The 27,168-nt window shown below is 56.0% G+C and overlaps 9 protein-coding genes across 9 annotated transcripts in view; 2 read left to right on the top strand and 7 right to left on the bottom strand.

The window, feature by feature from the left end:
* Positions 1 to 1,941, bottom strand: part of VDAG_09842 (uncharacterized protein) — a gene marked incomplete at both ends in the record, with an annotated part of 2,346 nt that extends 405 nt beyond the window's left edge. The window contains one exon of the mRNA XM_009651187.1: positions 124 to 1,941. Within this exon, the coding sequence (XP_009649482.1) occupies positions 124 to 1,941 (1,818 nt within the window). The remainder of the gene's footprint in view (positions 1 to 123) is intronic.
* Positions 1,942 to 3,296: 1,355 nt separating this feature from the next.
* Positions 3,297 to 4,370, bottom strand: VDAG_09843 (histone chaperone ASF1; the record flags this gene model as incomplete). The annotated part of the gene is made up of 3 exons (XM_009651188.1): positions 3,297 to 3,762; positions 3,819 to 4,167; positions 4,262 to 4,370. 3 exons carry the CDS (start codon positions 4,368 to 4,370, stop codon positions 3,297 to 3,299), a joined length of 924 nt encoding a protein of 307 aa, XP_009649483.1.
* A 1,018-nt stretch (positions 4,371 to 5,388) lies between these two features.
* VDAG_09844 (mRNA 3'-end-processing protein RNA14) lies at positions 5,389 to 8,938 on the top strand (the record flags this gene model as incomplete). The annotated part of the gene is made up of 5 exons (XM_009651189.1): positions 5,389 to 6,300; positions 6,353 to 7,778; positions 8,019 to 8,152; positions 8,210 to 8,504; positions 8,733 to 8,938. The coding sequence occupies 5 exons, from the start codon at positions 5,389 to 5,391 to the stop codon at positions 8,936 to 8,938; spliced, it is 2,973 nt and encodes a 990-aa protein (XP_009649484.1).
* Positions 8,939 to 9,481: 543 nt separating this feature from the next.
* On the top strand, positions 9,482 to 11,705 carry VDAG_09845 (uncharacterized protein; the record flags this gene model as incomplete). The annotated part of the gene is made up of 3 exons (XM_009651190.1): positions 9,482 to 9,589; positions 9,642 to 10,809; positions 10,861 to 11,705. The coding sequence occupies 3 exons, from the start codon at positions 9,482 to 9,484 to the stop codon at positions 11,517 to 11,519; spliced, it is 1,935 nt and encodes a 644-aa protein (XP_009649485.1). The 3' UTR covers positions 11,520 to 11,705.
* Positions 11,706 to 11,786: 81 nt separating this feature from the next.
* On the bottom strand, positions 11,787 to 13,277 carry VDAG_09846 (uncharacterized protein; the record flags this gene model as incomplete). Its single annotated transcript, XM_009651191.1, has 1 exon — positions 11,787 to 13,277. The coding sequence occupies one exon, from the start codon at positions 13,275 to 13,277 to the stop codon at positions 11,787 to 11,789; it is 1,491 nt and encodes a 496-aa protein (XP_009649486.1).
* Positions 13,278 to 15,699: 2,422 nt separating this feature from the next.
* VDAG_09847 (maltose permease) lies at positions 15,700 to 17,459 on the bottom strand (the record flags this gene model as incomplete). Its single annotated transcript, XM_009651192.1, has 3 exons — positions 15,700 to 16,731; positions 16,792 to 17,204; positions 17,297 to 17,459. The coding sequence occupies 3 exons, from the start codon at positions 17,457 to 17,459 to the stop codon at positions 15,700 to 15,702; spliced, it is 1,608 nt and encodes a 535-aa protein (XP_009649487.1).
* Positions 17,460 to 18,622: 1,163 nt separating this feature from the next.
* Positions 18,623 to 20,518, bottom strand: VDAG_09848 (uncharacterized protein; the record flags this gene model as incomplete). The annotated part of the gene is made up of 8 exons (XM_009651193.1): positions 18,623 to 18,769; positions 18,823 to 18,992; positions 19,066 to 19,566; positions 19,622 to 19,780; positions 19,834 to 19,990; positions 20,038 to 20,056; positions 20,111 to 20,281; positions 20,343 to 20,518. 8 exons carry the CDS (start codon positions 20,516 to 20,518, stop codon positions 18,623 to 18,625), a joined length of 1,500 nt encoding a protein of 499 aa, XP_009649488.1.
* Positions 20,519 to 21,334: 816 nt separating this feature from the next.
* Positions 21,335 to 22,920, bottom strand: VDAG_09849 (uncharacterized protein; the record flags this gene model as incomplete). The annotated part of the gene is made up of 3 exons (XM_009651194.1): positions 21,335 to 21,767; positions 21,857 to 21,904; positions 21,980 to 22,920. 3 exons carry the CDS (start codon positions 22,918 to 22,920, stop codon positions 21,335 to 21,337), a joined length of 1,422 nt encoding a protein of 473 aa, XP_009649489.1.
* A 456-nt stretch (positions 22,921 to 23,376) lies between these two features.
* Positions 23,377 to 26,507, bottom strand: VDAG_09850 (sulfatase domain-containing protein; the record flags this gene model as incomplete). The annotated part of the gene is made up of 6 exons (XM_009651195.1): positions 23,377 to 24,925; positions 24,988 to 25,181; positions 25,243 to 25,790; positions 25,852 to 26,096; positions 26,236 to 26,257; positions 26,315 to 26,507. 6 exons carry the CDS (start codon positions 26,505 to 26,507, stop codon positions 23,422 to 23,424), a joined length of 2,706 nt encoding a protein of 901 aa, XP_009649490.1. The 3' UTR covers positions 23,377 to 23,421.
* Between the last annotated feature and the right edge of the window lie 661 nt (positions 26,508 to 27,168).

Consider the following 27,168-nt stretch of genomic DNA (forward strand, 5'->3'; position numbering starts at 1 on the left):
GGGGGGAATGGTGAACTCTGTTATGCCAAAGACGGACTGTCACTGCGTCAGCTCAATCCTCGCTTCCCCCTTTCCTCGAGGGAGCAGTCTAGCAAGAGGAGATGAAAGGACAGGGCTACTCACCGTCACAAACGTCAGCGGGAGGAAGACCATGGAGCTGAGGGTCAGAATCTTGATGTTGTCGCCCTGCTCGATGGCGCGACGGCTCTCCTTGATGGAGCTGCCGCTGAAAAGCTGGTCGCGCAGGTTCTCGATTTCCTTGCGCGTCGCCGTGTTGCGCTGGGCCACGTGCTCGAGATCACGGCAGGCGCGTTCGAGCTCGGTGCGCAGGCCGGCCATGGTCTCACGCCAGGCGATGGCGTCGGGCCCGTCGGGGTCCGGGTGCGGCCAGACAGCCGAGTGGCGTCCGGCCCAAAAGTCGTCTGTGAACGAGTCGGCGTAGGCAGCGAGCATGGCGCGCAGGCCGGCGTTGATGACACCAAGCGTGTTGTAGGCCCAGAAGTAGCGGCGAATATACGTGAACCGCTTGTCCTCGAAGAGCAGCTTGTCGCGAAGTGACGGGTCAAACATAAAGTCAGTTGGCGGCGTGATGAGCTTGGTGATGCGTTCATGGATGGCGATGTTGCGCCGCGTCGCGTCGCGGTACTCGGCAGCCAAGGCGTCGAGGAAAGCGTGCGGTCCGCTGGGGAAGCGACGCCGCGGCAGGTCATCTTCAGAACGCACCGTGTGCTCGTCGTCCGGGAACGACTGGAGGCTCAGGAGGTGCCAGGGCGCGAACGGGTCGAAGACTGGACCCTCCTGGGGGCCTTCGCGACGCTTCGAAATCTTGACAGACTGTACCGCCGGGCCGGCCAACGAAAGGGCCAGGACGGACGAGCACTCAGCAATGTCAATGTGATCGAGAGAACGCGCGTCCGATGGCCGCTTATCGTACTTTTGCCAGGCCGCAGGCTCGAGTCCTTCGCCCACGACGGTGTAGTATTTGAAAACAAAAAAGGCCGACCGCTGACGCACCCTGTTTGGTGTGTCATCCTTGACAAAGGCGCGGTTTACATAGGCGCGCGTTTTGCCCTTGTTCTCTGTGTCTGTGGTGAAGTGTCTCAACAGCTCTGTCATGTCAAAGTATGGTGACATGGTAAGGTGAAGCGCTTCAAGCATGAGAGGCGTGGGTTCCTGAAGGGTCGTCATGAGGCCGACGGCCTGGCCGTTGCTGTGAATCTCTTTGAGGGCATTCCAGACTGTCGGGGCGTCGACGATCTGACTGGGCGTGATGACCTGGGGTAAGCCAGGAGTTTGGTGGTTTGGCTGCCTGCCGACGGGCGTTGCTAGTCCATCGGCATCAATGTCGTACAGCTCGAGAGTCGAGCTGATGAAGCCCTCATGCTCATAGGCGGCAAAGCTGGCAAAGTCGCCATTTTCATCGATATCAGACTGCTTGTCCAAGATGTCCTTGATGGCCACCTCAGCCATGCCGTGAAATTCAGTGCGCTTGAGGTGCCGCATCAGCTCGCCGTCGGTCCACGAGCGACGTTCGATGGGCCGAGGCACAGCAGGAGCGTATCCATTGCCACGTTGCGGGGCTGCCGGGTCGAGGAGCGGTAGGAACTCTACTTCGTATTCCGAGTGCAGCGAGGCTGGGGTGTGCTTCCTCTCAATGCTGAGAAACTGCGGCCGCCTTTCATTTGGGTCGAGAGTCGGGCGACGGCTTCTTGGGCCAGGCGACTGCGACGGAAAGGTCGCATCACCAAGGAGCTGAGGGCTTAAGGCTGGACTGCTCGCAGGTCTCAACAGAGGCGAGACAGGGATTGTCGAGCGCAACTCGGATCGCTGGCGAACGGACGATGCCAGGGCATCGTGCAGGGTGCGCAAGCTACGCAGGTATTGCTCATGAGATGCCTCGACAGCGCGCAATAGCTCGTCAGGGTTCTGGTGGACAGCCATGTTGGCAATGGCCTCGCGCCGTCTTTCTACGTCAACGACGGAAGGCAAAAGACGAGAGACGAAATAGTGGGTGGAGTGAGAGGGAATTGATCAGACATCGCTGCCTTTTCTACACCTTTTGGCAGCGGATGGCCAGCCTTACAGTCGCAAATGACACTAGCATTCGCCCTGCTGAACAGAGTAAAATGGATAGAAATGTCATGGTCGTGCTGTGCATTAGCCTAGGCAGCTTTCATATGAATAAGTGGTCGATCAGTGCGGCTGTGCTGTGCCAGCCTCGGACGATGGGCGTGGTGACATGGGGGTGGGCGGGACAAGGAACGGGTCATCCACCAGTTTAGGACGACAGCTTCTTATGACAATAACCAACGCTTGCGAGCTCATCAGGAGAGGTATCCTTGAACGACAGGCTTGGGCCGCGCGCCGTTTCATGTCGTCAGTCGAGAGCCAGTTTCTCCGGTTGTTCCGGCTCGCTTTCTACTAGGCTGGGTGAGGTTTCTGACGGCAGCTGGGCCAGGCTTCAGAGCCGAAGTTCGGCAGCCAGGCGGAGCAAGGCAGCGGCCATCGTTTTTTTTGGGGGCTGTCGATGGCGTCGTCCTGTCGCTTCTCAACTCTTCGGTGTCTCGCGGCCCCGAGCTTGATCTGGCCGCTGAGGCGGCTGTTCTCGGCACAGCCGAATGACGACAAGCCGAGATAGTGGATGGCCAACGCGTGCCGCCTCACTGTTGTGACCCAACCCCCAAGGCAACAGAACGAATCGGTGCTGAAAGCTTGATACAAAGTAAGCGATTTCTTATGTTCTTCAAGATGCATGCTGATTAGCCCCATTGGGCCTCATGACATGTTGCCAAGCCCATGCCACTCCAGCGGTGCAACCTCCTACACAGCACTTGGGCCCTCTGCCGAAAGAGTGCAAGATCGAACCTTTGCGTGTCGAGCAGCCGAAAGGGAACCTGGGTGCGAGAAGCTTGGGGGCACAAGCTGGTAAACGCCCTCCAGCGATCTTGCCCTCTTGGCGCTCGTCAACTCTGAGACAACTCCCCTGTAGCAAAACAGCTGCATTCCAAATTCTAGGGACTGCCTGGTATCTAAGCACTGGCTGGGGCTCCCAATGCTATCCCGCGTCCATTAATCCGCTCTGGACAAGCCACATGCCACTGAGCTTCTTCATTCCTGTGCAGTCATCCATGTCATAACAAGGTTCGTCTCAGCAAATACGCTCGTCCGGCTCACAGTTCCCCCGAGCCATGTTTTCATCATCCATCCAGTGACCCTTCCACGCGTTCCAGATCCAACCATAATCCAGAATAGGCCTTGGGTGAGACCGTTTTCACGGCCATCTGTGAAGGCAGCTCCTAGTGAGACTTGATCTCGGTGGGTTGAACCTGGGGAGCAGCCGCACCAACCACCTTGTCGGCAGCGTCGACGTCCATGACATCTTCGTCCATGGCATCGCCTTCGACCTCGCCCTCTGCAAGCTCCTCGTCCTCGAGATCGTCCTCGCTCTCGCCCTCGATGTCGACACTGCCGTCATCAGAAACCTCGTCCTCTTCAGCATCGCCGACGGCCTTGCCGCTCTTGCCGTCCTTGTCAGCCTCGCCGTTCTGGCCGTTCTCTGTCTCGACACCGGCCATCTCAGAGTCTTCAGCCGGGATGGCGACCTTGTTCTCGCCGTTGGCGTTGGCATCAGCACCTTCGGCGCCGTTGGCATCAGCCTCCTCTTCCTCGCGCTCCTCGGCACCATATTCGTCCTCATCGGCGGCAAGGTCGGCCTCGGGCTGCTCAGGGGGGAATTCGGCGGGGGCAGAAGCATCAGAGTCCCTGAGTACATAGTTAGCGTCGTCCTACAGCCATGAACCGGCAGCAGGGCTACGTACCACTTGATGGCGAAGCGAGTCACACGGGGCTTCTCGGACAGAATGTTGCGGCGAACGCGTTCGATGATGGGCTTGGAAGGAGGCTCGGCGTTGAGCTCCTCCAAGTCGTACTCATTGTTGACGTAGTAACCGACGCGAATAAATTCGCGACCATCGTAGGCGCAGGTCAAGAGAATCACAGTGACACCGAGGATATCGGCGTCAGGGATGCGCGTGGTGTCGGGAGCGCCAGCCTCGAATATGAACTTGTTGACGCCCACGGGGATAGGACCAACAAGAAGATCATCGAGTTCCTGGTCGTACTGGTCGCTTGTGGCGGAACCGACGTAGGTGAGCTTCCACTCGAGATCTGCACGCAAGGTGGTTCGAGTCAGTGACGTGCACGCATATGAACAGGGAGACGCGCAAAGGAGCACGCGCCAGACATCGCAAGGCATACATACCCTTCTGCAACTGCTCAAGGCATTCGAAGGTGATCTCGAATTCGTACTTGTCGGTGAATTTGGCAGGGTTGTTCAGGACCCGAACGCCAAGAAGCGAGACGACCGACATGTTGGAAGTGGTGAAGCGGGGAGGCAAGAGAGCGGTGAAGTGTGTGTTGCGTGCAGGCAACAAGTGGGTATCGAGAAAACGGTGGTTGAAGAAGAGAAAATGGGAAACGGATCTGCGCACGGAACGACTCAAATAGACGCGAGCGGGCGAGAGGGAGGAAGGGAGGGAAGTTGTTGTTTTTGCTTGAGGAGGGGGGGCAGAAACGGTTGTGTGAGAAGAAGAGGGATGAATGGTGGTGAGATTGGATGAGGAGAGCCAAAACAGACGCCTATCGCAAATGGCCTTAGAGGGGGGGGTTGATCTCTGTGATGGCGGGACGACGGGCGGGGACCTGTACCTGCCCCCAGACTGGGACCTGGACCTGCCTGCATCGCACTTCCCTTCACTTGTCTTGCTTTCCTTGCTTGCCTGCCTGGTTGCTTGCTTGTGCTTTCCTGACCAAGCGACCCTGGGGAACGCGCCTGCCCTGGGTCGGCCAGGCCCACGACCCGCGATTTTCGCGTAGAGTGGTCGCTGCCGTTGAGTTAGTCTATATCAGGGAAGGTGCAAGGGAGCCCCTGCCGCCGATGTTCTGCCTGGCGACCGCCCTGTACGCTAGCCCTCTTTCGGTCGTTTTGCCAGGGTCGTGCCTCCTGTCCCAGTTCTTTCCGCGGCTCAAGCTTCTGGCGTCAGCCCTCTGACTTTTTGCGCTGTCCAACCTTCCTCATCGCCGTCTTTGTACGCCAGCCAGCCCATCGCCAGCCCATCGCCAGCCCATCCTCTCACGGCGAGGGAGTGCCAGCGCATACGACCTGCTCTACAGCTTTCATTTCTTTCGGCCTGTGCGCGCCGACGATTTGCCGTGTTTCAGCTCCCTTTCCTCTCCCGATCATACTGACCAAGCTTGGTACACGCATTTGGACGACCATCGTCAACACGCTCGACAACCGACGACCGCCAGCCCACGCCCGAAACGAATTGCTTCCAAGAATCATCGGTGTAGCTCTAGGTCAACACACTCTCGCCTGTTTCTGCTGTTATGGCGACTCCGGATCCCCAAGAAAACGAGCAAGAGTTCGAAGGTGCTTCCTGGGAAGAAGAGGAGGAAGAAGGGTATGAGGGTGCCAATGAGACTCAGCATAGTGACCAAAAAGATCAAGAACCCGACTCTGCACTTGCTCAACCTTCCCACGGTGAACCAGAAGAACCAGAAGACGAAGGCGACGATGACGAGGATGGAGAAGATGATGGCGAAGATGATGGCGAAGATGGCGAAGAGGACGACCAAGAGGACATGGAGGAACAGGACGAGACGGAGGAGCTGGAGGAACAGCAGCAAGACGATGACAACGATGGCGATGGTGATGGCAGCGACGATGGCGCCGAGTACGACCCCGAGTCCGTTTCGATCACACCGATCCCTCAGATCACAGAACCTGCCTCCGCCCCTGCTCCTGCCACTGCCCCCGCGCCGGCCGCGCCGGCCAAGCCAAGGGCTGCGAAGCCTAAGGTGTCCGGAGGATTCCTAGTGGGAGACTCGGACGATGAGGACGATGATGCGCCCCGTTCCAACTCTGCACTGGGTCAGGTGGCTTCCATTTCCCGCCCACAATCCGCCCTGAATGTGTCAACACCCAACCAGGCCCAAGTAGGCGCCTCGTCCACGCCGGTCAACGGTGGGCCATATGCTCCTCCTGCTTCAGTTGCTGCTGCTTCCGCGCCCGCGTTGGCCACAAGCGCTTCTCCTAGCGTAAGCGCACCTCACACTGCCACAACACCTGCTGGCAGGGATCCAGGTGACGTTGTCGGCCGACTTGAGGATCGGATCAAGGAAGACCCTCGAGGCGATATGGACGCATGGCTTGCGCTCTTCGCAGAGCTCCGCCGCCTCAGCCACGTCGATGCTCTGCGTCAGGCCTACGACCGCTTCGTCACAACATTCCCACAAGCTGTAAGTTCCTCCACCAGCGCGCGCATCTCTTCCGCCATGCTGACGAATCCAGGCCGACATATGGGTTGAGTGGATCAAGCTTGAACTCGACAGCATGAATACAACTGCCGCCGAGGCACTTTTTCAACGCAGCCTTCTCACCGTCTCAGATGTTCAGCTGTGGACTACCTATATCAACTACATCCGCCGCCGCAATGACCTCAGCAACGATCCCAACGGCCAGGCACGCCAGGTCATCAGCCAATCCTACGAATTCATCATCGATAACGTGGGCATGGACCGCGAATCCGGCTCACTGTGGAAGGACTGGATCCAGTTTATCAAGAGCGGGCCTGGCGTCGTCGGTGGCCCTGGCTGGCAGGACCAGCAGAAGATGGACCAGCTACGCAAAGCTTACCATCGTGCTATTACCGTGCCCATGTCAGCCCTAACGGAGCTCTGGAAGGATTACGATCAGTTTGAATTGGGCCTGAACAAGGCTACGGGCCGGCAATTCATCCAGAAGAGGTCGCCTGGCTACATGACGGCCAAGTCTGCTTCCTTACAAATGGATCGCAAGATTGGCAACCTCAACCGCACTTCCCTGCCCCGTCTTCCTCCAGCACCAGGTTTTGCTGGTGCTACCGAGTACATGGAGCAAGTCAACATCTGGAAGCAGTGGATTCAATGGGAAAAAGAAGACCCGCTCGTTCTTGCGGATGACGAACCTGAGGTACTGAAGCAGCGCATTCTCTACGTTTACAAGCAAGCCCTGATGGCATTGCGTTTCTGGCCCGAGATGTGGGTGGACGCTGCCGAGTGGTGTTTTGAGAACAACATCTTCAAAGACGGGGTCGATTTGGGCATCAAGTTTCTCACAGACGGCATTGCGGCAAACCCCGAGAGCGTTCTACTGGCTCTCAAACATGGCGACCGGATCGAAATGACACTTCCCGTTGCCGATACTGAGGAAAGCAAGGAGGAGCGAGCAAAAGCAATCCGCGCGCCCTATGACCAAGTCTTGGAGACGCTCTACCATATGATGCAAAAGTTGAAGGAACGCGAAAAGAACGAGCTTGCCAAGATCGAAAAGGCAGCGACGGAGCACGCTGGGCGTAACGACGGGGACGATAATGACGACCAGGACCAGACACTTGCCCTCGAGCAGCGAACGCAGGCTGTCAAACAGGGCTTCAGCCTTCAGACTGAGCTGCTGAAGCGTACTATTTCCTTTATCTGGATCGCTCTTTGTCGCGCGATGCGTCGCACGCAGGGCAAGGGATCACAGACCAAGGGCCTTAGGCAGGTCTTCACCGAAGCCCGTGGCAAGGGTCAGCTGACAAGCGATGTCTATGTGGCTGTCGCCTTGATAGAGTCCGTGGTATACAAGGATCCTGCAGGTGGTAAGATCTTTGACCGTGGCGCCAAACTGTTTCCCGAGGATGAAGGTTTCATGCTGGAGTACATCAAGTACTTGCACTTGAAGGATGACACAACGAGTGAGTGGTACGGTCAGCATTGCATCGTTCACAGCTAACATGTCGCAGACGCTCGCGTCGTGTTCGAAACATGCGTCAACCGTCTAACGCAAAAGCCCGAGAAGAAGCACCGGGCCAAGATGCTCTACAAGTACTTCCACAAGTATGAGGCGCAGTTCGGCGAGCTGTCGTCTGTCGCGGCACTGGAACGGCGTATGGCGGAGCTTTGGCCAGAAGATCCCAAACTTTCTCACTTTACAGAGCGGTACTCCGTCGATAGCTTCGACCCTATTGCTTATCGACTGATCATCTCACCTGCCGTCCAGCTGCGGCCCAATCTCGTCATGCCCTCGATTGAGCAGGCCACATCTGTCCGTGACGCTACTCCGTTGCCAGTAGCTCCGCCTGTACCGGTCCCAGTGCCGGCGCCCGCTCCTACTACCGTTCGGCAGACAGCGAGCCCAGTGCCTCAGTACCTCGGTACGACAAATTCTCCAAAAAGGCCTTATCCCGGCGACGACCAGGAGGAATACAACCGCCCACGCAAGCTCGCTCGTGGACAGTCGCCTCTCAAGGGTGCAGCAGGTCGCCGTCTTGACCAGCAGCGACAGAACCAGGGCGCACCGCTTGCTCGAGACATCACATTTTTCCTTGGTATCCTACCACCGACGCACTCGTACAATGCCCAGCTCTTCAGCGCCAGTGGCCTCGTGAACCTTCTGCGGGACACTCCCGTACCAGATTACAGTACGTGGAAGGCGAACCAGGATCAAGGCATGCGGCAGGACGGGGCACAGCCTCGCGGAGCGCCTTCGACTCATGGCCGTCAGCCTTCTGGCGGAGACTATTCATCTTACAACTCTTTTTCTGGGGCACGGGATTCGCCAAACCCCCGCCCCCTAAGCCCCTATGAAGGCGCCGCAGGCCGCCGCATCGCTTCGCAATCAGCCTACAGGAACTCACCTTTGAGGCCAGAGTCCGGTGCCACATTTGAAGGTAGTTCCGGAGCCTACCGCCGAGATGCGCAGCAGCAGTTTACGCAACCACCTCCAGGCCAGTGGCCGCCGCCGAGCGCGCCACAGTATGAAGGCAGTGCCCCTTCGAGCTGGCCGCCGCCACCGAATGGCTACTCTGGATATACAGCCCCCCCTACGCAGCAGTATGGACAATATCAGTATTAGGGATCGGCGCCGGGTCAAAACCTGACGGCGAGATCTTGCTCGCATTCTTTTATCAACAGGCTGGGGGACTGGAGTCTGGAGAAGCAAGTGTACAAATGGAGATTTCCAGCAGATGGATGGATGGATGGTCTGCAATTTTGTAATCTAGTCTGCGCAATGGCGAGCCGCAGTTGCCACTTTGATACACGGTGGCCAGAGAAGTATTCACCGAGGCAATTCTATCTCTTAGGTGGAATAAGGGGGGGGGATGGAGTGAGTTCCTCAGAAGTGCAGTCTTGGTGATTCCCCATGCTGTTCTCTCGTTTGCACGTCTTCACCTGGTGAGTCAATTGGCAAGCACGTGACAGTCAAAAGCGAAAATAGCATCTTATGTAATCCATCTCGGTCTGTACCAATGAACTCCTCCGTATCCACCTCAAGGCTCACTCACTTCGACACTCACCTGCCCTGCCTTCACGTCTCCAAGAGTTGCGAATAGATCAGCGAACGTAGCTAAGATGCGAGTCCTTGTGCTTTGCAGCCTTTCTCCTTTCACAACAAGCCATGGCTAGTTCTAACAAAACCGTCAAATTTGTCGAATCCGACCCTTCAGGTCTCCCCTTGAAGCGAAAGCAGGTTCAGCAAGCCTGCGAGTCATGCCGAAAGCGCAAGGTGAGTCCTAGGCGGTGGTGGCCTTGATGAGCCTCTTGCTGAGATTGCATAGAAGCGCTGCATTCACACAGAGGGCGACGAAGACACTGATGCCTCAAAGAGTCCCGGTTCTCGAACTCGGAACCACGATGGCACCCCCAACGGCCAAGGGGACCATGGTGTGACACCGTCCGCGCACTCGTCGAGACGCTTCGTCTGCGACACCAACCCAGAAGGCTTGTTCGCCGAGGCAACAGGCTCGGACGCTCTGGGAAGCAAGAGGGGCAGCCGCTTCCTCGGCGACACGAATCCCGAAGGCATGTTTGCAGAAGTGACGCACAGCGACGGCGCCACAAGCACAGCTCGCAATGACGAGGTCGGCGTTTGGGTATCTACAAGACACGATACATCAGTCGCGCCAGAATCTGCCAACGTGACGGCGCCACACCCTGCCATTCCCTACGACGAGATCCTGCTTCCCTATGTCCAAGAACACTGCTTGACCTGTGTCCCTCCAGAAAGGGAGTACCGCCAGTTGAAGAAAGTCTACACACGCAAGATTCATCCCATCTACGCCCTCGTACCCGATTCCGCCATGACCGACAATGATTCTCCAGCCAACATTGTGCTACGCCAGGTCATTTCCTTGGCAGCCGCTACTGACCCCTCCATGGCGAACTATTTGAGGCTGAGTAACAAGGGCAGTGAGAAACTGTCATTCGTAGAGTTCTCGCAGGCTCTATCCGGTGCTGTTCGCACAACTCTGGCGACAAGCTTAATCGTCGATAGGACGGTACACATTCGGGCTCTTTCCATGCTGTCGCTTTACTTCCAGCCGTCCTCTCTCCAAGAGAGCGAAGTCCCCGCCCAATTCAACGCCGAGGCAATCCATCATTCCCAGACCCTCGGCCTTCACCTGCTGCGCACCGGAGACCCGGCGCTCGAGACGCTCTTCTGCGCCGTATGGGCGGTCGATAAAATCAATGCGGCTGCGTATGGTCGGCCGCGACTGCTTCACGAGCGAGACTTTGCGGCAACTTTAGAGGAATGCTTCAGTCGACAGGAGCCATGTTTTCGGTTATACCTGTCTATATCGCGATGGCTTGACAGGACGATTGATCTGTATCGACCTGCAGCGAGCGCTCATGCTCTCGGCGATCTCAAACCTTTTGTCGAGCTGCCCGTGTTAGAGCCGATGATCGTCGAAGCAAACGCGCTGGAGGTGCCAACCCATCTACTCGGTAAGCTAAATTTTCTCATCAACCATTGTTCTGCGTGCTGACCACGTCTAGCCACACTGGAGGTCTTCTATCACGCCGTTATTATTCTATCATGTAGGCTGCCTCGGCCTGGTGCGGAATCAAATCAGTCGTCCTACGCCTCAAGCATCCCTCCGGCGATGGCCAACGCCCGCCGCTCACTGGCATCAGAACGCATCGCCCACGCCGTCAAGAAGGAGAAGCTTAGCCCCGTCCCCTTTATTCCGTACGCCGTTTCTCTTTCTCTCAGCGTCGAGTACCGCAAGATGCGCCACTCGGCGTTGCCAATGTTCCGCGCCCGCTCGCGCGACGTCTTCAAGTCCAGCTGCGAACTTCTGAAGCGGTTCAAGAATATATTCTATTCGGCAAAAGTCACGTACGGCCTCGGCGAGCGCATGCTCAAGGAGATGGAGCGTGCCGCCACGACGCTCGTGCAGGAAGCACCGCCGGCGGCGAACGCTTCCGAGATGTCCAGTGAGCCGACGCCCGAGGTCACCTTCTCGGCCGATCCACAGGACTTTGACATGTCGATGAACGGCATGCCGAATCTGGACTCGATCGATTTTAACATGGATGTTTTCGGCCATTTCGACCCCAGCTTTGATCTGACAATGGCGGATAACGCGTTGGAGGGCAACCTCGATATTGGACTTCCCCTGAATTGGGGCGAATGGGCACAATTCGGCAGCTAAGATCGAGCCCACGGCGGTTCATACCCGAAGCAGGCGCTCAGGCGATCCAAGCATGAGGATCATGATCTACAAGGGGCACATTGGAGACGAGTCACTTGTCGAGAACTATCAAATCTTACAGGAGAAACGGGCCGAGATGATGCAGATGTATAAAACTATATGATGCTATATACATCCACATTTTTCAGGATTCTATGACGTTGTCGCACAAATGAAATTCGGGCCAGAGCTTTGGCGCACATGCTGCTCTACACGTGGAGAATGTTTTCACGCAAAGTTCCAGCAGCTGGACTTGTACAGAGGGTGGTCGTACTCGTACAGGACCTTGCTGTAAATGTTGGCAATGTAGGCGACAATGTCGAACTTGAAGGTGCTCGCGAACCAGGCGCCGTTGGGGCAGGTGACGCCCTCAGGACGGGCCAAGGCGATGCCGGACTTGCTCGTGTACTCAAAGTTGGCGTCGGCGGACCAGGCGTTGACGACCTGAGGCTTGAGGTCGACGCCGGCGGTGAGGTCGATGGCGCGCTTGAAGGCCTGCACGCCGACGGCGAGGTTGAGGTCGAGGTAGGGGTTCAGCTGCAGCGAGACCTCGGCGTTGAGGTCGCTCGACATGGTCGTTACGGGCTCCCAGCCGCTGTTGCTCGACTTGTCGCTGTTGGCGAGGTTCAGGTGGATCTTGCCGGCGGGGATCTCGCTGTGGAGGCCGAGGCTGGCGTCGTCGGTGCCCTCGGCGGCGAACTCGACTCCGATGCCGAACGAGACGATGGGGCCGACGTCCAGGATGCCGGGGATGCTGAAGGCCGAGATGGACGCGGTGAAGGGCTCAAAGTCGAAGACGTCGGTCGAGTAGGCGGCGCCAACGTGCGCCGAGAGGTTGAGGGCGATGAGGGACGAGTAATCTATGTCGAGGGACATGGAGCTCGCCTTGAGGTCGAGAAAGTTGAAGCCGAAGCTGCCGGCGATCTGGACCTTGCTCTCGAAGCGCGCCTCGTCAATGTTGATCTTGAGGTCCGGCAGGTTGGCGAGCGTGCCGGCGATGTCGGGCGTGATCAGCGACTTGAGGTCGCGCTTGGCACCCGCTGCAGGGTTGGTGTCGAAGTTGACGGTGGCCTGAGCACCCTCGTCGTTGAGGGATGTGCGCTTGCTGCTTGCCGTGGCGACGAGCTTGGCATTGTCAAAGACTAGGTCGGACAGGGCGAACCAACCGCGCTCGTCAGACGGGTTGCAGCCGTCATCTGGGGAGTAGGTGAGGACGGTAAGCTCCTTGGGCCAGGCTGCCGTGGCGGCCTGCAGGGAAGCGAGGTTGCTGAAGTTGATGGTCACGGAAGAATCCTGGCATTTCACGGAGGAAACACCATCAACCTCCTCCAGTGCCACAGCGGGCTGCTTCAAGGCAATGTCGACAAGGGCCGTCATCTCGCTGCCGGCATATCCCAGGACGAGGTCCTTGGCCGGCGTCACCGACTCTTGCCTCGTCTTGAGCTTGAGTCCATTCCCTAGTTTACTGGAAAGGATGTTCGCACGAGGAATCGGACTCAGGATGACGGGTGCCGGCTTTTCGGCCAACTCCGGCACGGAAGGAACATCGGCAGCCGCGCGGACTGCGATGCCTTGGCCATGGTTAGGCTCGATACCGGGGCGCTTCGGAACGGGCTTGAGGATAGCCGGCGGATCGGCGGGAACGGCGGCACCTGAAGAAGTGCCGACCAAGCCTGCCAAAGCGCCGACGGAAAGAAGGAGAGATGAACCGGCCTTCATATTGGGTATGGTGCTACCGGGGTGTATTAAAGAGAGGAGTAGCAAGCAGAGCTGCAAATATAAAACGAAAGACTGTGTTCTTGAGCGGAGGAAGAGTGAGCGGAGGAAGAGTGATCAAGTAAACACGGAAGACTGCTGAAAGCTGCTTGCCGAGAGAAAGAAGCATCTCCTGAGCGACGAACGTCTTGGACTTTATAGGTAGACATCGTGAAGTCTTGCCAACGACCTCGAGTCGTGACATGTGGACCACGACAAGCAGAAAGAGACACGACAGGACGGCATAGTCCGTAGACCTGCCAGCCGCCGATGCTGAGAGTCATCCCTGGTCATCGTGATGCCGCTGCGCCTGGCCCGCCAAGTCCCGATAGGGTCCGAACGCCAGCGGGCTTGGTTTGACAGGCAACGTAGGAGTCTACCCTACCTGTACGTTCACAGGGCTGAGGGGTTGACAGGTGCAATGAGCGTAACAAGATGGTGGGCCTCAGAATGCTTGGAAGGGTCTTAGACTGGGATTCGCATGTGCCCAAACGTGGAATCAGCCTCCCCTCCCTCACAAACACGAGGCAGGGTCAAGGTCCTCTGCGGATGCCCCGAACTGTTGGCGTTCAGGGTCCGCAGTGAAGCTCGGACAGCCAACACCCGCTCTCCGGCTCCCAGGGCACGACTTACTCTTGTGGGGTTGTGGATGCATCGTGTTATGCATGTGCTTAAGAGAAATAAATGACACCGCCAGCTATAGGTGGGGGACTTGAGTCGTAACCATGTTCATCTTGACTCGGACAATACTGGGACTGGGAGGGCTGGGCACCGCCCGGTCATGCCGGCATTGACAGGACGAAGGCTTCGATGAGAAGCTTAATTTAGGCATGACTGCTCATAGGCCTACCCTCAGCGGATTCAAGATGTTGTATCCCACGTTGTGGGATGATCGCTCCCACCCGATTTCAAAGAGGCGGAGTTGAGTTGATCCCGTCGTATCGCGTATCGTCAAAGTCAAGTCCGCTTGCTGGTGTCACTCTTTCCCAAAGCTTAGTAGCATCATCAACGTCGATTCTTGGATTTCAAATGCTGCAGGCGACTTTGATTGAAGGAGCGAACCTTAGCGCAACACGTGTTCCCATGTTGTAGCAGTTTTTCACCATAACACTCGGCCTAGCTAGGCTCTCTTGTGCAGATTGCCACGCCCATCAGCTCACAATTCCATTAACAGGATTGGCCGGGTCGAAAAAGCGAAACCGAGAATTTAGGCTGAGTTAGTGAACTTAGGACCATGCGTACGTAACCGAGTTTGCTGCAAGGGATACCATTTCACGAAACCGATGACTTACTTCACCCAGCTCGGAAGCATCCGTGTAAGATTAGGGGTTATCGATGTCCCATCAAAGTGTGCCAAATGTGACGAACCTGACACTCCGCAACATCGATCACGTCCTCATACACGGGCAAAGACGAGGACATATGCAGTGCATGCTACAGTGTACTCAGTCATTTACTTGCAATATGACCCGCGGAGAGGGAGATCTTATTATGGTCAATGGGCTTGAGCTCGACCCTAACCGTGGTTTGATCTGCCAACACTGTTGGTGGATACCATCCAAATCGGGTCAGGGGACCAAGATCTACCCCATCAAGCCCATCTGATGTCAAAACGTGACCCCACACGCGCTTCGTCCGGACATGTCCTTGCAGGGGCTTGTAGGAGGTCTGGTCCGGTACGGAGGGCCCGGGGAGGCCAAAGCGTGTGCGGCCATCAGACCGCACACTTGGCTTGGCGGCCATTCTTGGTTGGACTAGAGATACCTGAAGCCTGGATGGTACATGTCATGATTGCTGACATGGATCAGGAAGTCAGTCCATCTATCTGTTTCATTCTCGTATTAGTCCGTCGGAATTGTGGATGTAACACCAGAGAAATTGTAAAATAATATGCAGCAGAACATGTCGTTGCTTCTGTGATCATGGTAGTAACCTCCTCCAAAGCGCTAGTATGAACCGAATGTGATTTACTTTTGCACCCTGCCGAGTGTGAATGCCATCCGCGGTATCCAGCTCCACAACCCACCGGGATGCTTGGACTATGACACTGGCCGGAGCCTCTTCCGGACAACCTCCCCCTCACTCGCTTTCAGTTTAGGCCCGGACGACTATGATTTGAAATCATGAAGTCGTCACCTACAAAACCCAAACAATATCGCGAGACCATTATGATGTTTCTATAGAAACTTCCCTTGCCGGGAATGGCGGAGGGAGCAAGGGAGCTCTTTTTCTCTTTCCTACGTTTCATCGACCAGATGCGTTCGAAACCCTACAACTGATGACACTAAGCTTGATGCTGCATTCGGGGATACTACTACTTCGGAACTGCGACCACGGCTAGATAAACAAGACTTGGTCGACGCTCATACATGTGATTCCTCGCTACTCAGACTTCCGGACTTTTCTTCTCGTCAGCTACCCCGGCAAAGCTAACATCGCATACGTAATCCTTGAAACCCCGCGCGGGCACCCTGTTGTTGAACATCTCCTGGATCTCGGCATAGTTCCGTCCCTTGAGCTCAGGCATGTAGAGATACAGGAACACGCACATGGGCAACGACAGGCCGAAGAAGATGAAGCAGATCTTCCCGCCAAGGTTGGCTTGATCAGTATTCAGCAGGTAGGGCATGACCTGGAAGACGACGCAGGACGCGGCAGTCGAACACATGATGTTGATGCTGTAGGTCTTCTGGCGCAGCTGGACGCTGGACGTTTCGCCGCCAACCGTGTAGGCTACAGCCCCTAGAGTGGCATGGTAGAGGAAGCCCCAGATGCACATGAACGCGACGGTTGCGCTCAGGGCAGCCTGGGAACCGATTGTGCTGATGCCGCCGATGACGAGAAGAAGGGCGGTCATGATGAAGACCCCGCCGACGATCATCGGGCGGCGGCCAAGGCGGTCGACAAGTGGCCAGGAACACATGTTGCCGAAGAGCTGGATGGCGTAGGCAGCTTGTCCAATCGCCAGGGGATCGTTCACACCAGCGAGCCGGAAGTAGTATGTGAGATAGCCGCTGATGAAGTTGACACCGATCGTCTGCTGGGAAAGATAGACCATGACAATGATGAGGGTTCGGCGACCGTTGGTGCCACGGAAGCATTCGATCCAGCTGCTTCCCTCTTGCTCTTTCTTAGCGGCCTTCTCCTTCTCCATTGCGATGGTGGCGACGGCCATGGCAGCGTCGACATCGAATGAGGTGCCGTTGAAGCGGCGGAAAGACTTGGCGGCCTCATCTGGGCGGCCGTGGATGATGAGCCAAGTGGGTGACTCTGGAATGATGGTGAGCGCAATCAGCAGCAGCGCAGGCGGAACAATCTGTGTGATGAGCGGGATGCGCCACGCCATGTCGTTGTTGTGGTGCTTGCTGCCAAGCACAGCGACAGAATTGAGCCACTGGCCGATAACGATCATGGTATTCTGCACGACTCTGTCAGACATTCTTGCTCTATGCTGGCGATGGAGGGAGATTGTTCATACCACGAGCGCCAAGCAAACACCGCGCATCTTGACGGGGGCCAGTTCAGCAACGAACACGGGTCCCAGCGAGTGGCCGAGACCGAAGCCGAGCGTTGCGACGACCTTGCCCCCAAAGAGCATCATGATGGACGTGCTGAAATACTGGAGGATAACTCCACCGGAGCAAACCACACACGCGATGATGATGGTCCGCTTGCGACCGATGTAGTCACTGATGATGCCGGTGAAAAATGCAGATACGAAGATGCCGATGGTGCCGGCAGCATTGAGTATTTGCTGGTTTTGGGCGGAGATGATGTAAATGCCATTGACCTCATGTCCAAAGTGCTCGGCGAACGGCACAACGGCAAGAAGCTTTCCAATCGTTGCGACTTCGTAACCGAAATTGATCGGGAGCAGGTAGATGAGTAGGCCTAGGGACTTGATTAGTGGTCGGTTTCTTCCACAGGATCCATGGCCGATGGATGGATTCCATGCATCGCCAGGATCAACAAAGACCACCCACAAAAGCTCAGAACACGCCTGTTAGCCCATAGATCAGCCCAGGTCAGCTTTTCATGAGCGTGGCCAGGCGGAAGAGCGGCGGTCGCTGCAAGGACGGCGTCATTGCGGCTGTCCGGATGGTCCCTTTCGTGGTGCTCAACGACATGTTCTGATTTGGAAGCCATCATAGAAGGCGATGAGGCTCGTTTGCGTTATCCTGATCGAGATTGTCGGTGGTAGCATCCACCTTCGACTCTCGGAGGGTCATCGAGACGTCTTATAGTTCACGGCTTCGGCAATCGTGCCATTCAATAAAGTTTCGTCGTCCCCCGCGTAGTCGTCCACCACGGATCCCCGCTAAATGACCCCAGACTTTTGAGAGTGTCCCACTAAGTGTGGGGGATAACGCTAAGCCGTGGTTATGAATGCCTACTTGGGTCAAGCCCATACACTCAAGAGAGTGCCACGGCGTCACTTTCACTGCACCCGATTTGTGTAGACAAGAGGTTGGTGACGCTAACGATCCCAGAGGTCTGGCGCGTGGGAAAGATATTATTTGCGACGATCTTGTTCAAGTCAGAGCAAAACGCGGCAGCAGACAAATGTTTCTTCACTAGGCTTGGCCTTCGTACCATCTCTTTCTCGACCTACTTGAGCAAACATCACTGTTACGAGGTGCATCACGTAAAGGCTCTTTGCAACTAAGAGGGCAGGCATACCTCGGCACGAAGCAAGATGATGAGATCAAAGAACAGGCCCTCTACTTGACGAAGTCAAGCTCAGTCTGGATGAAAATGGTAATCCTAAGCACCATAGGTAGGCAGTGGGCGTCGCTTCTCGGAGTGCTTCCGGGCTCCTTCCGGGTCTGGCGGGTCCGAACCAATTGGATATCTCCAATTTCGGAATCCCGATTGAACTCAGAGGCCGTGTAATCAGAATCACCTCGTTTCATCGCATGCAGATCTCTCGAATACATGCCGTTGCCAACTCCCGAGTGGGGACTCATGTTAGAATAGCCCACTGAAGGTCTCCAGGGATACGCATCAAATAGTATGATCATCGGCTTAGGTCCCTATGAAATGGTGACATGTTCTGACGGGATAAAACTCAAGGAGCGTCTCGTAATGGCGGACTGTCACTCCAAACCTGGGTTTACCTACAAGAACTTCCAGCATGCAAGTTGTCACTCAGTCTGGTCATTGTGGCTGCTCATCAGTCTTAAGACGGAAGCCGCCACGAAAGATTCGAATTTAAGTCACTCAATCCTACAGCTCAGAAAATGGCAGTGAATTTAAATTTATTCCTCCGCCCTTTTCTGCGGTTGTCTGTTCAGCTTCAATCGATTACCTCAGAGCGTATAGAACCACCCTGCCATGCCTTCGTTCAGACGAGTCCCTGCCTTCACACCCTTGTTGAGCCGCCAAAAGTAAAGATCCATGATGATGATCATGCAGATGCTGGTCATCGAAATACCGAACGTGGTCCACACACCAGTCTATCGGTCACGATTAGCTCGAGAAAGCTAGGCCAGAAAGCAGGAGTACTTACGGTATAGTGTGGGCTCTCTTTCGCCATGAAAGCCACACTGGAGATGATGCCTCCGACACCGCCACCAATGAGGCACGTTGCTGAAGCCACGGCTCGCTTAGAGTGGGACGTGATGTTGTTGGCCTGGAACGTCAGAACGCCGGGAACGCAGAACTGCAAAAAGCCGATGCCTGCGACATGTTAATGATTGCTTAAATAGATATCCCACCACGATGAAGCGGATCTGTCACGGGTAGGGCCTACCGAGAAACGCGCCAAAGTAACGAGCGGCGTTCGACTTGGCGTAGACGGTAATCAGCATGCCCACAGCAGTGATCGCCTGATGCACAGCGATGATCGGTCCGCGGATCTTGTACTTGTCGCCGAGCCAGCCGGACACGAAGGCCATGATGGCGGCAAGGAGATACGGCGGGGCGCTGAGAAGCATCGAGTTGGTGCGACTGAAGCCCATGCCGTTCCTCAGGATGATGGGTAGGAAGTACGAGTAAGCGTAGCCTGGCAGGGTCGAGGACATGAGGTTGAAGGCCCAGAAGTACAACTTCCAGTCTTTGAGATGTTTCAAGATCTTGCGAGCGTTGACACCGTCTTCCTCAGCGTCGCCCCTGTCGTTGTTGATACGCTCGATGACAAATGCCTGCTCGGCTGGCTTGAGGAACTTGCCGGCCTTGGTTGGGAAATCGATGATGATAAACCAGCCGAGTCCGCAGACAACGATAGTGATTGCACCCTCAATAATGAAGATCCCTGGTGGCGTGAGTAACCGATTCCTTGATTACATAGAGAGTGATCAAATACTCACAGCTCCAACCAGCTAGCCCACCTTTGCCGTCGAGCAAAGCAAGAACATAGGCAAAGATGGCTGAAAAGGCACTGAGGATAACGGACATGATCCAGAATCCCGATAGTCGCTTTCCAACCTCAAAACGGGTATACCAACATGTAATGAGATATGTGCAACCTGAAACTGTCAGCAACAGTTGCTGGTGGTTTGCTCAAAAGAAGTTCATTTACCCGGTAGGAAGCCCGCTTCTAGTACACCGAGAAGCGCTCTGCAGAGGGCCATGGTCCCCCAGTGTTTCGTGAAACCCATACCGAGCAGGACGGAGCCGAAGCCAACACCGAGAAAGGCAAGCCAATTTGCTGGACCGGCACGAGGTAGAATGAGGTTCTGCGGAGTCAGTTCAGAGTCGTTTCGTCATGATAATCAGCACTTACACTAGGAATTTCAAACAGACTAAACACACGTCAGCAGAGCGTCACTCGACAAGGCAACGAAGGGCCTCCATACATATAGGCTACGAAGAACACCATGACAATAACAGTATATCGGTTGCCAATGTGAAGTGCCAGGTCTTCCTGGAGGCCAGCCACGAGAGCTAGGCCCAGATTTGTGCGATCGATCAGCGAGATTGAGTACATGAGACCGAGAATTGGGAGGAGTCGAACGTCGATGCGTCGGCTACGATGTCGCCCGTCAGCTGCCATTCCCAAACCTTGCATGGGCCATGAACAATACGCACATGACTTTCTTCTGTTCTTCTGGACTCAAGCCATGCGTGCTGACAGCGGCAATATCCTTTTTCTCAGCATCTTCCACATGCGCAGAACCTTCAAATTTCTCTTCGACCTGGTAGTTGCCCGACTCCTCATCGGATTGGCGCGTGCGAAGGCCATCTGGAGCTTGCTGCGCCGCCATGGCAGTAGAGTTGCGGTTGCGTTGGATGAGGAAAATGCGAGTGCTGCTTCTCTGTTATCAGCAGCAGTGCACTTGTATGGTCTGCAGTCCCGAGAATGCGGTTGGGATGGCCATCTCTTTTGTAGGTCAAAACAGTCGACGAGATCGTCAAATCATCCTATGTTGCGGGGTAGCTCTGGGGAAAGCATGGGGTAGATCGTGGGGGATAACCATTGAATGCTGGTCGTCAGAGCCGTCGTCGGCTGAAACCAACCTATCTAGACGTGTCTCGAGCAGTTATTGCGTTCTTCCACGGAGTCAGAGCGCCAGAGTCATGCCGAGGGATGGTAATGCTCGTCGTGGCGACCAATGATGTCTGTTCGTATGTGCTATGGTGCCGCGGGGTAGGGTCAAGAAATACCCAGAGCCGGCGCCAACCTCGGGTCTCTTCTACCGCGTCGTGCGGGGAGCTTACACGAAAATTGGACTAGAGTTTCGTATGTGAAGTATCTCTGAATGTCATACTGGTTATGAAGCTCATGGTTACTAATGGTTGCAGAGCGTATATCGTTCAGCAACCTGCGGTAAGCGGCCGTCTCATTCGGCGTAGTGGCGCCTGTGTGGAAGTGTTCATGGAAGCTGATGATCTTGTCAAACACTCACAATTGAGTCGTAACTAAAAACAAGAGCAATTTGAAAGCATGAGCATCCTTGTACACGTCCTTTCTAAACTGCGGTCTGCTTGTATGTGCACGGGTGTCCAAGACCCATGCAACCAAAGTATCCCAAGACGATGGATTCATATTACATGCCCACTAGGCATCGCGTATTCTCGTATCATAGCCAAAGTCTCGCTCCCCTCCGCACATTTTGCTCTCGGATGAATTGCCCGTCACCCTGAGCACTCTCGCCTTCATCCCCGTCCTGATAGTCAATTACCTTGAGGCGCCGAGAAGTCTGCCCTTCGCTCGACCGCTCGCCCCTCCAATACGACGGCACACTGGCCGGAACGGATTGAAAGACGGGAATGTCCGCATACATATCCGGAAAGTGCACAAAAAAGTCCGGCGCCATCGCCCAGGCCTGGATATCACGTATTCGTTCGGAAAAGGCGGGCGAGATGCTATACAGCCCTGTCCGCAGGTTCCGCCTGTAACAGTCCCGCAGCTCAAACGGCCACAGCAGCCGGAAGTTGTCCGCGAACACCTTCCAGAAAAAGTCGGAGCAGTATAGGTGCTGGGAGAATACGAAGCGCTCTCTGACGCCGGGCCTGGGATCAAACTTAGCAAACAACCGTGACTTCGTTTTCTGTGCCTTTGCTTTTCTTTTTCTTGCGAGGAGAGGGATAGATTGCATTACCACACAAAAAAGTCAATGGCCGACGAGTGCGGCAATGACTGCGACGGTCTTTTCGGGTCAGCACCACGTCCAACAGAAGAAGAAACGAGCCTTCGGAAGGCTAGCTTCAGCAAAACAACATACCTGCTCAGATACCACGGCGGCAGTTTCGCATACTGATCCGCCGTGGGCTCCGCCTGGTATCTCAGGAGCGTATGCATCAGCAACAGTATCGCCAACCGCTCCACCTTGCCGCAGCTGCTGAACTGAAGCTCGTCTGTCCTGCGCAGCTTTCTCCACAGCGGCGGCACATTTCGGGCGCCCTCGACCGCGTCCCACCCTTCCAAGATGACCTGAACTGGAATGTCCTCGCCGAGGCCGTCTTCGTGCCGCAAGGTCTGGACGGGCAGAAGCCCTGGACTGCTGAGGGCCTCGTTGGCCGTGCGCCAGATGCTGTGGTTGGAAGACGAAGGCCGACCTGGTAGCACACCAGGCGAAGTGCAGTCGCAGGGCTTGTCCGGTTCTGGTACGATGACGAATTCAGGAACCCGGGGTGCCTCGAGTTCGGCGAGCTCACCATGTCGAAGCGGGTCAGCTTCTGGGGAGGGTATGTGATCCAGAAAGTCAGCAGTAGGGAGACCAAAGATATCACCGGACGGAAGGGGCGTCAGGTCCATGATGGCGCTTGGTGAGAGCATCTCCATCGGCAGATCCTGCGTCTGCAGGAGAGACGACGCGTCTATGCCGGGCCACTGCTCCCCATGCGTGTTGCTTTCAGACGGCCGCGGTTGCTCGAAGCCCTTCGCAGCGATTCTCTCAGCTTCCCGATGGACGTGAACGCTCGTCTCGATCGATGAGACCAATCTAGACAGATCATCCCTTTGGCGTCTCGTTTCGACGAGCTGGTCCATGAGACTTGCGATGGTACCGCTCGATTCCTGCTGCGCCATGGCCTGGACGGTGGCCTCCAGATGCGCAATGCGAGTCCGTGTTCGCTCTCTCGCCGCCCGCTGGGACCGGCGGTCGAGCTCGCGCTTCTTGGCACGCCGGGCGGCAACATCGTTCCCCTCGGGACTAGGAGCCATTTTCAGTTCTCATACAACGCCAGGGACAAGTCTTTGTCGGTGTAGTTGCGAACATGCCATTTTCTTTCTTGGACAAATGGCAGGGGGGAAGTGCCTTGAGATTCGTCTACCCGGTCGAAGAATATGGGGGATCCAGCCGGTACACACCACTACTACAGCGCGCTAGGTGACCTTGGTGACGGACGGATGCGGGGTAAGAGCTCGCGAAGATGCATCATTGGCGGTTGGAAAAGAGTTAGTACAGCTCAGCGAACATAGCCAAGGCGTTCGTTTGTTCTGTGTTTGCCATGGGCGATGCCTGGCACGTGGTTTCTGCTCTTCGCATGTCCTGCCCACCAGCCATGCAGGGATGCGGCGGCTCCCTGACTGGAATCGCTCGCAATGCGAAGCTTCGATATGCTGCTGGAAATCTCCTACTTTGACAAGCCATCATCCGATCATCGCAGCGCGTGCATTGAACATGTAAACAAATCATTTTCCGCTCTCTATCTTCTATTCGTCTCAAGAATGCCTCCAGAGGCGCCGTCGTTCTTTCATCCACCACTGCGCGACGATTTCAGCCTCTTTCACCCAATCAGCAGCGCTTTCCCCGTGCTTCTTCCGCACGGCACTGACCAGCCTCTTCAGCGACCAGGCCGAAAGCACATCCTGCTCAGTTGGGTCTGTCTGTAGGTCAGACATTTTGTAGTCAAAAGTCTCCACGAGGGGCAGAAGTAGTCGCCAAGTAGTGTCTGCCGAGGTGATGGAGAGCATGCCAGCTCCCGAGTTGACGACGGAAAAGTTCCATGCGCGGCGGCCATCGTCCGCCGTCTTGTAGGGTCGAATGAGGGACTGACCCTCATAATCGTGCACGAGGTCAGATGCGATGCTGCTATCATGCTTGTTGAGAGATCCGGTATTGATAAGAAGGTCCAAGATCGTAGGGAGAATGGACAGGGAAGTCGCGTTGGCCTCGTACTCTATCCGGGGAAGGTGGGGATGAGAGAAGACGATGGGGATGCGGAAGTTGCTGATGTGGCCGTTCTCAAAGGTACCCTGCCTCTTGCAGTCCTCCTTGAAGGCCTGGCCGTGGTCGCCTGCAAACACGACAAGCGTTTCATTGGCAATTCCCGTCTCCTCAAAAAGCTGCATTAGGTTGCCCATCCAAGCATCGTGGTAGTTGACGGTCTGGAGGAACTTATTCAGATCCCGGTGTTTAATGCCCTTGCTGTCGAAATAATCGGTCGTATTCCACGCCTTCGGAGTGACCCAGGGATGGTGGGTCGAGCTGGTAAAGTGCATCATGAACATACGCTCGTTATTCGCCGCCGTCTCGTTGATATAGTCCTTCAGGTAGGGGACGAGGACGGGTTCGGCAAAGCCAAAGTAGTTGACCTTTTCGTAAAGTGGCTCGAGCGGCTTGTACCGCGACGTGTCTGCCTTGAGTTGCTTCTCGGTCACAATGTGTTGGAATCCAATCTTCTTGTCAAACTTGTCCTGCCTGTCAAAGGTCTCCGTCATTGCCTCGAATAGTGCGGGACGCCACTTTTGCTGGCGAAAGTCGCTTGCAGGATCGGGTTTGCCACTGCCGTCCTTGTCTCGGTTGAAGAGACTAAGGATTTGGGGGAGACACGGTTGATAGGCGTCGGTGTCGGCCTCGTCGAACTTTTCCACAGCCATGGGCCATGTGCCACACAGATTGGCTGAGTAGCTCTTCGTGGACATGGTGCTGCTTGTCAGCGCTCCAACCACATTAATACCTCCGTAACCGGGCTGGGACGGCCCTGCCCAGGACACTGGTGGTGTTTCAATCCCTTCGAAGTCTGCCGTGTATCCTGTGATCTTTGCGATGTTGGGAGTCATCTGGGCCAGTCGAAGTTTGATCTCATCCCTCATCTCCTCCTCGTTCGCTTCCACAATCATGTCGTGGAAGTTGGTGTTCGGTCGAATGGGGAAGACCTCAGAGCGCAGACTCTCCATGAGTATAAAGACCACATGTTTGATCTTGACTTCGTCTTTGTCGAGGCTGTCTTGCAACGGCTTAAGGATGTCGTCGTTGAGGTTCGTGATCCGTAGAGGATCATCTACAGGGTTGTAGAATGACTGCTGGATATCTGGAGGCGGGCATCCAGGAGGCGGAGGTGGAGGAGGATGATGCCCGGGTGGCCCAGGTGGCCCTTCTCCACGGGGTCGTCCATGAGGGGGCGGCGGAGGAGGCGGAGGATGCCCGGGTAAGCCATGGCCGGGCGGGCCATGATCGTGAGCGTGAGGAGGTGGTGGGCCTTGATCCCTCCACCTTGCGCGGTCCCATCGAAGGAAACCGCGTGGCATCGACTCGATGACCCAGTCAACGACTCGGTGCTGGTAAGCATCGGCCATGGGGCTGCTATCACCAGGTGCCCAGCCCTTGAAGTTCCCCTTGGGCATCTTCCACCGAGACTTCTCCGTCAACTCGGGTAAGGGCCAGTTGTTCAGGCCATGATGTCCGGCCCCCATGCAGCTGTGCCGAGGGGGGCCGCTGAAAGAAAACATATCGAGCATGGCGACGGGGAGCGTGACAGACATGTGGTCGAAGGGCTTGTGTGGTCGTAAAATCATGGCGAAGGCCAAAAAGCCTAGTGCTGCAGCCTTGAGCCTCCACGAAGGCACACGTGAAGGTCGGGACTGCGATTGGGGAGAACGGGATCTCGAGCTGGATCGGGAAGACTTGGTTTCCCTTAGTTCAGGAGGATTGCCCCAATCGTCGCTGTCGTCGCTATCGATGTCGGCGGGCGCATTGGGTTGCTGACCGTTGTTGTCCTCGCCCTCGCCATTGTGCAACATGCTGCGGCTAGATTCGGCGTCCTTTTCGACATCATGAACCTGGCGTGATTTCAGAAACTGCTTGCATGCTGGGTTTTTATAGATTAGCAAAGACAGGTTGATCGGCCGCAATGTCTCTTGAGAGCATACCGTAAACCACACAGTAGCCAGCTTCAATCAGGAAGTCTCCAACGGCTTTGTAAAGGATTTGATGGGTGAACCACGCAACGGAGAGAATGAACAGGGCGGATGCCGTGACAGGCAGGAGACCGCTGAGCAAGACATCTCTGGCTTCCTTCTCGAATGCGAAGGTGGCGGCCGAGTGCCATTCAAGCTCACTGCCTGTCTCATAGAAGAAACCTAGGGTGGATGATGCGGCTCCAACCACCACGACGCTAAGCAAATGTCAGACTTGGCCGCCATGGCTGGGATGGGGATAGGGGCAAAAGCAAAGGCAAGGGTGCGGGCGGCTTGTCGCTCGAAGGCTGGGAGATAGGGGGGACGGGACGGGGGTATGCGAGTACGCGCGCGCACCCCCGACAAGCGGGGCGGAGAGCTGAGGGAGGAACCTACGTCAGCAAAGATCCGACAACACACGCGATCAACGACAGACGGCCCTTTTCCCGACGAAGAGCCAATCTGGCGACGCATATGACGAGAAAGTCGGGCAGAAAGAAGGTCGGCAGGTAGAAGAGAGCCGAAGCCACGGGGATGGTAGGCGCGTGGATGAGGAGCAGAATCAGCTTGGTGAGGAAGAGAGACGTGCAGAGGGCGGCGAAGAGCAAGGAAACGACCGGTAGGTGCATGGTGACAGGACCTGAAAGTCGTCCATGGATTCGGAGCAGGAAATGCGACTGCCAGAGCGAGGGATCTGCCAGTCAGGAAACTGCCAGCCAGGAAACAGACAGGCGAGGAAGTAGGTAGGTAGGCAGGCAGGCGGCAGACCGAACGAAGGTGGGAGAGGAAGGAAATGAAGAACTTTTAGTCGAGTCGTGCCTGGCTCGCGGTGGGAAAGTAGGAGCAGGAGCAGGAGCAGGAGAGAGGAGGTACGTGGAAGGAGCAAACAAGAGAAAGGGGAGGAAAGCAGATCTATCTAGATGTACAGATGCACACCGGCCAGACCTAACAGAAGCACACAGGCCAGACCAGATCTAGGCTGTGGACTGAGGTGATCTGATGGGATGGATGGATTGGCAGCGGCGGCGCGCCAGTGGGCAGGGCAGCGGGAAGGCAGTGCCGGTCTTCATTCACAGCAGAGGGAGCCGCACCAGCCAGCAGCAGCAAGTAGCAGAAGGTGCTCGCGTGCCTTTGTCTTACCGCAGGGTAGCCAGCCCTTCCTTTCTTGGCCATTCGTGTGACCCTACCCGGCCTTCTTTCTTCCATCAAAGGTCGCGCCTGTCCCCCTTCGTAAACCTTCCCCCATTCCTGGGTCCCCAGTACCATGTACTGGCTGTCCACCCCTGTGGG

This window comes from Verticillium dahliae, genomic scaffold (assembly GCF_000150675.1).
Source record: "Verticillium dahliae VdLs.17 supercont1.29 genomic scaffold, whole genome shotgun sequence".
Lineage (NCBI taxonomy): Eukaryota > Fungi > Ascomycota > Sordariomycetes > Glomerellales > Plectosphaerellaceae > Verticillium > Verticillium dahliae.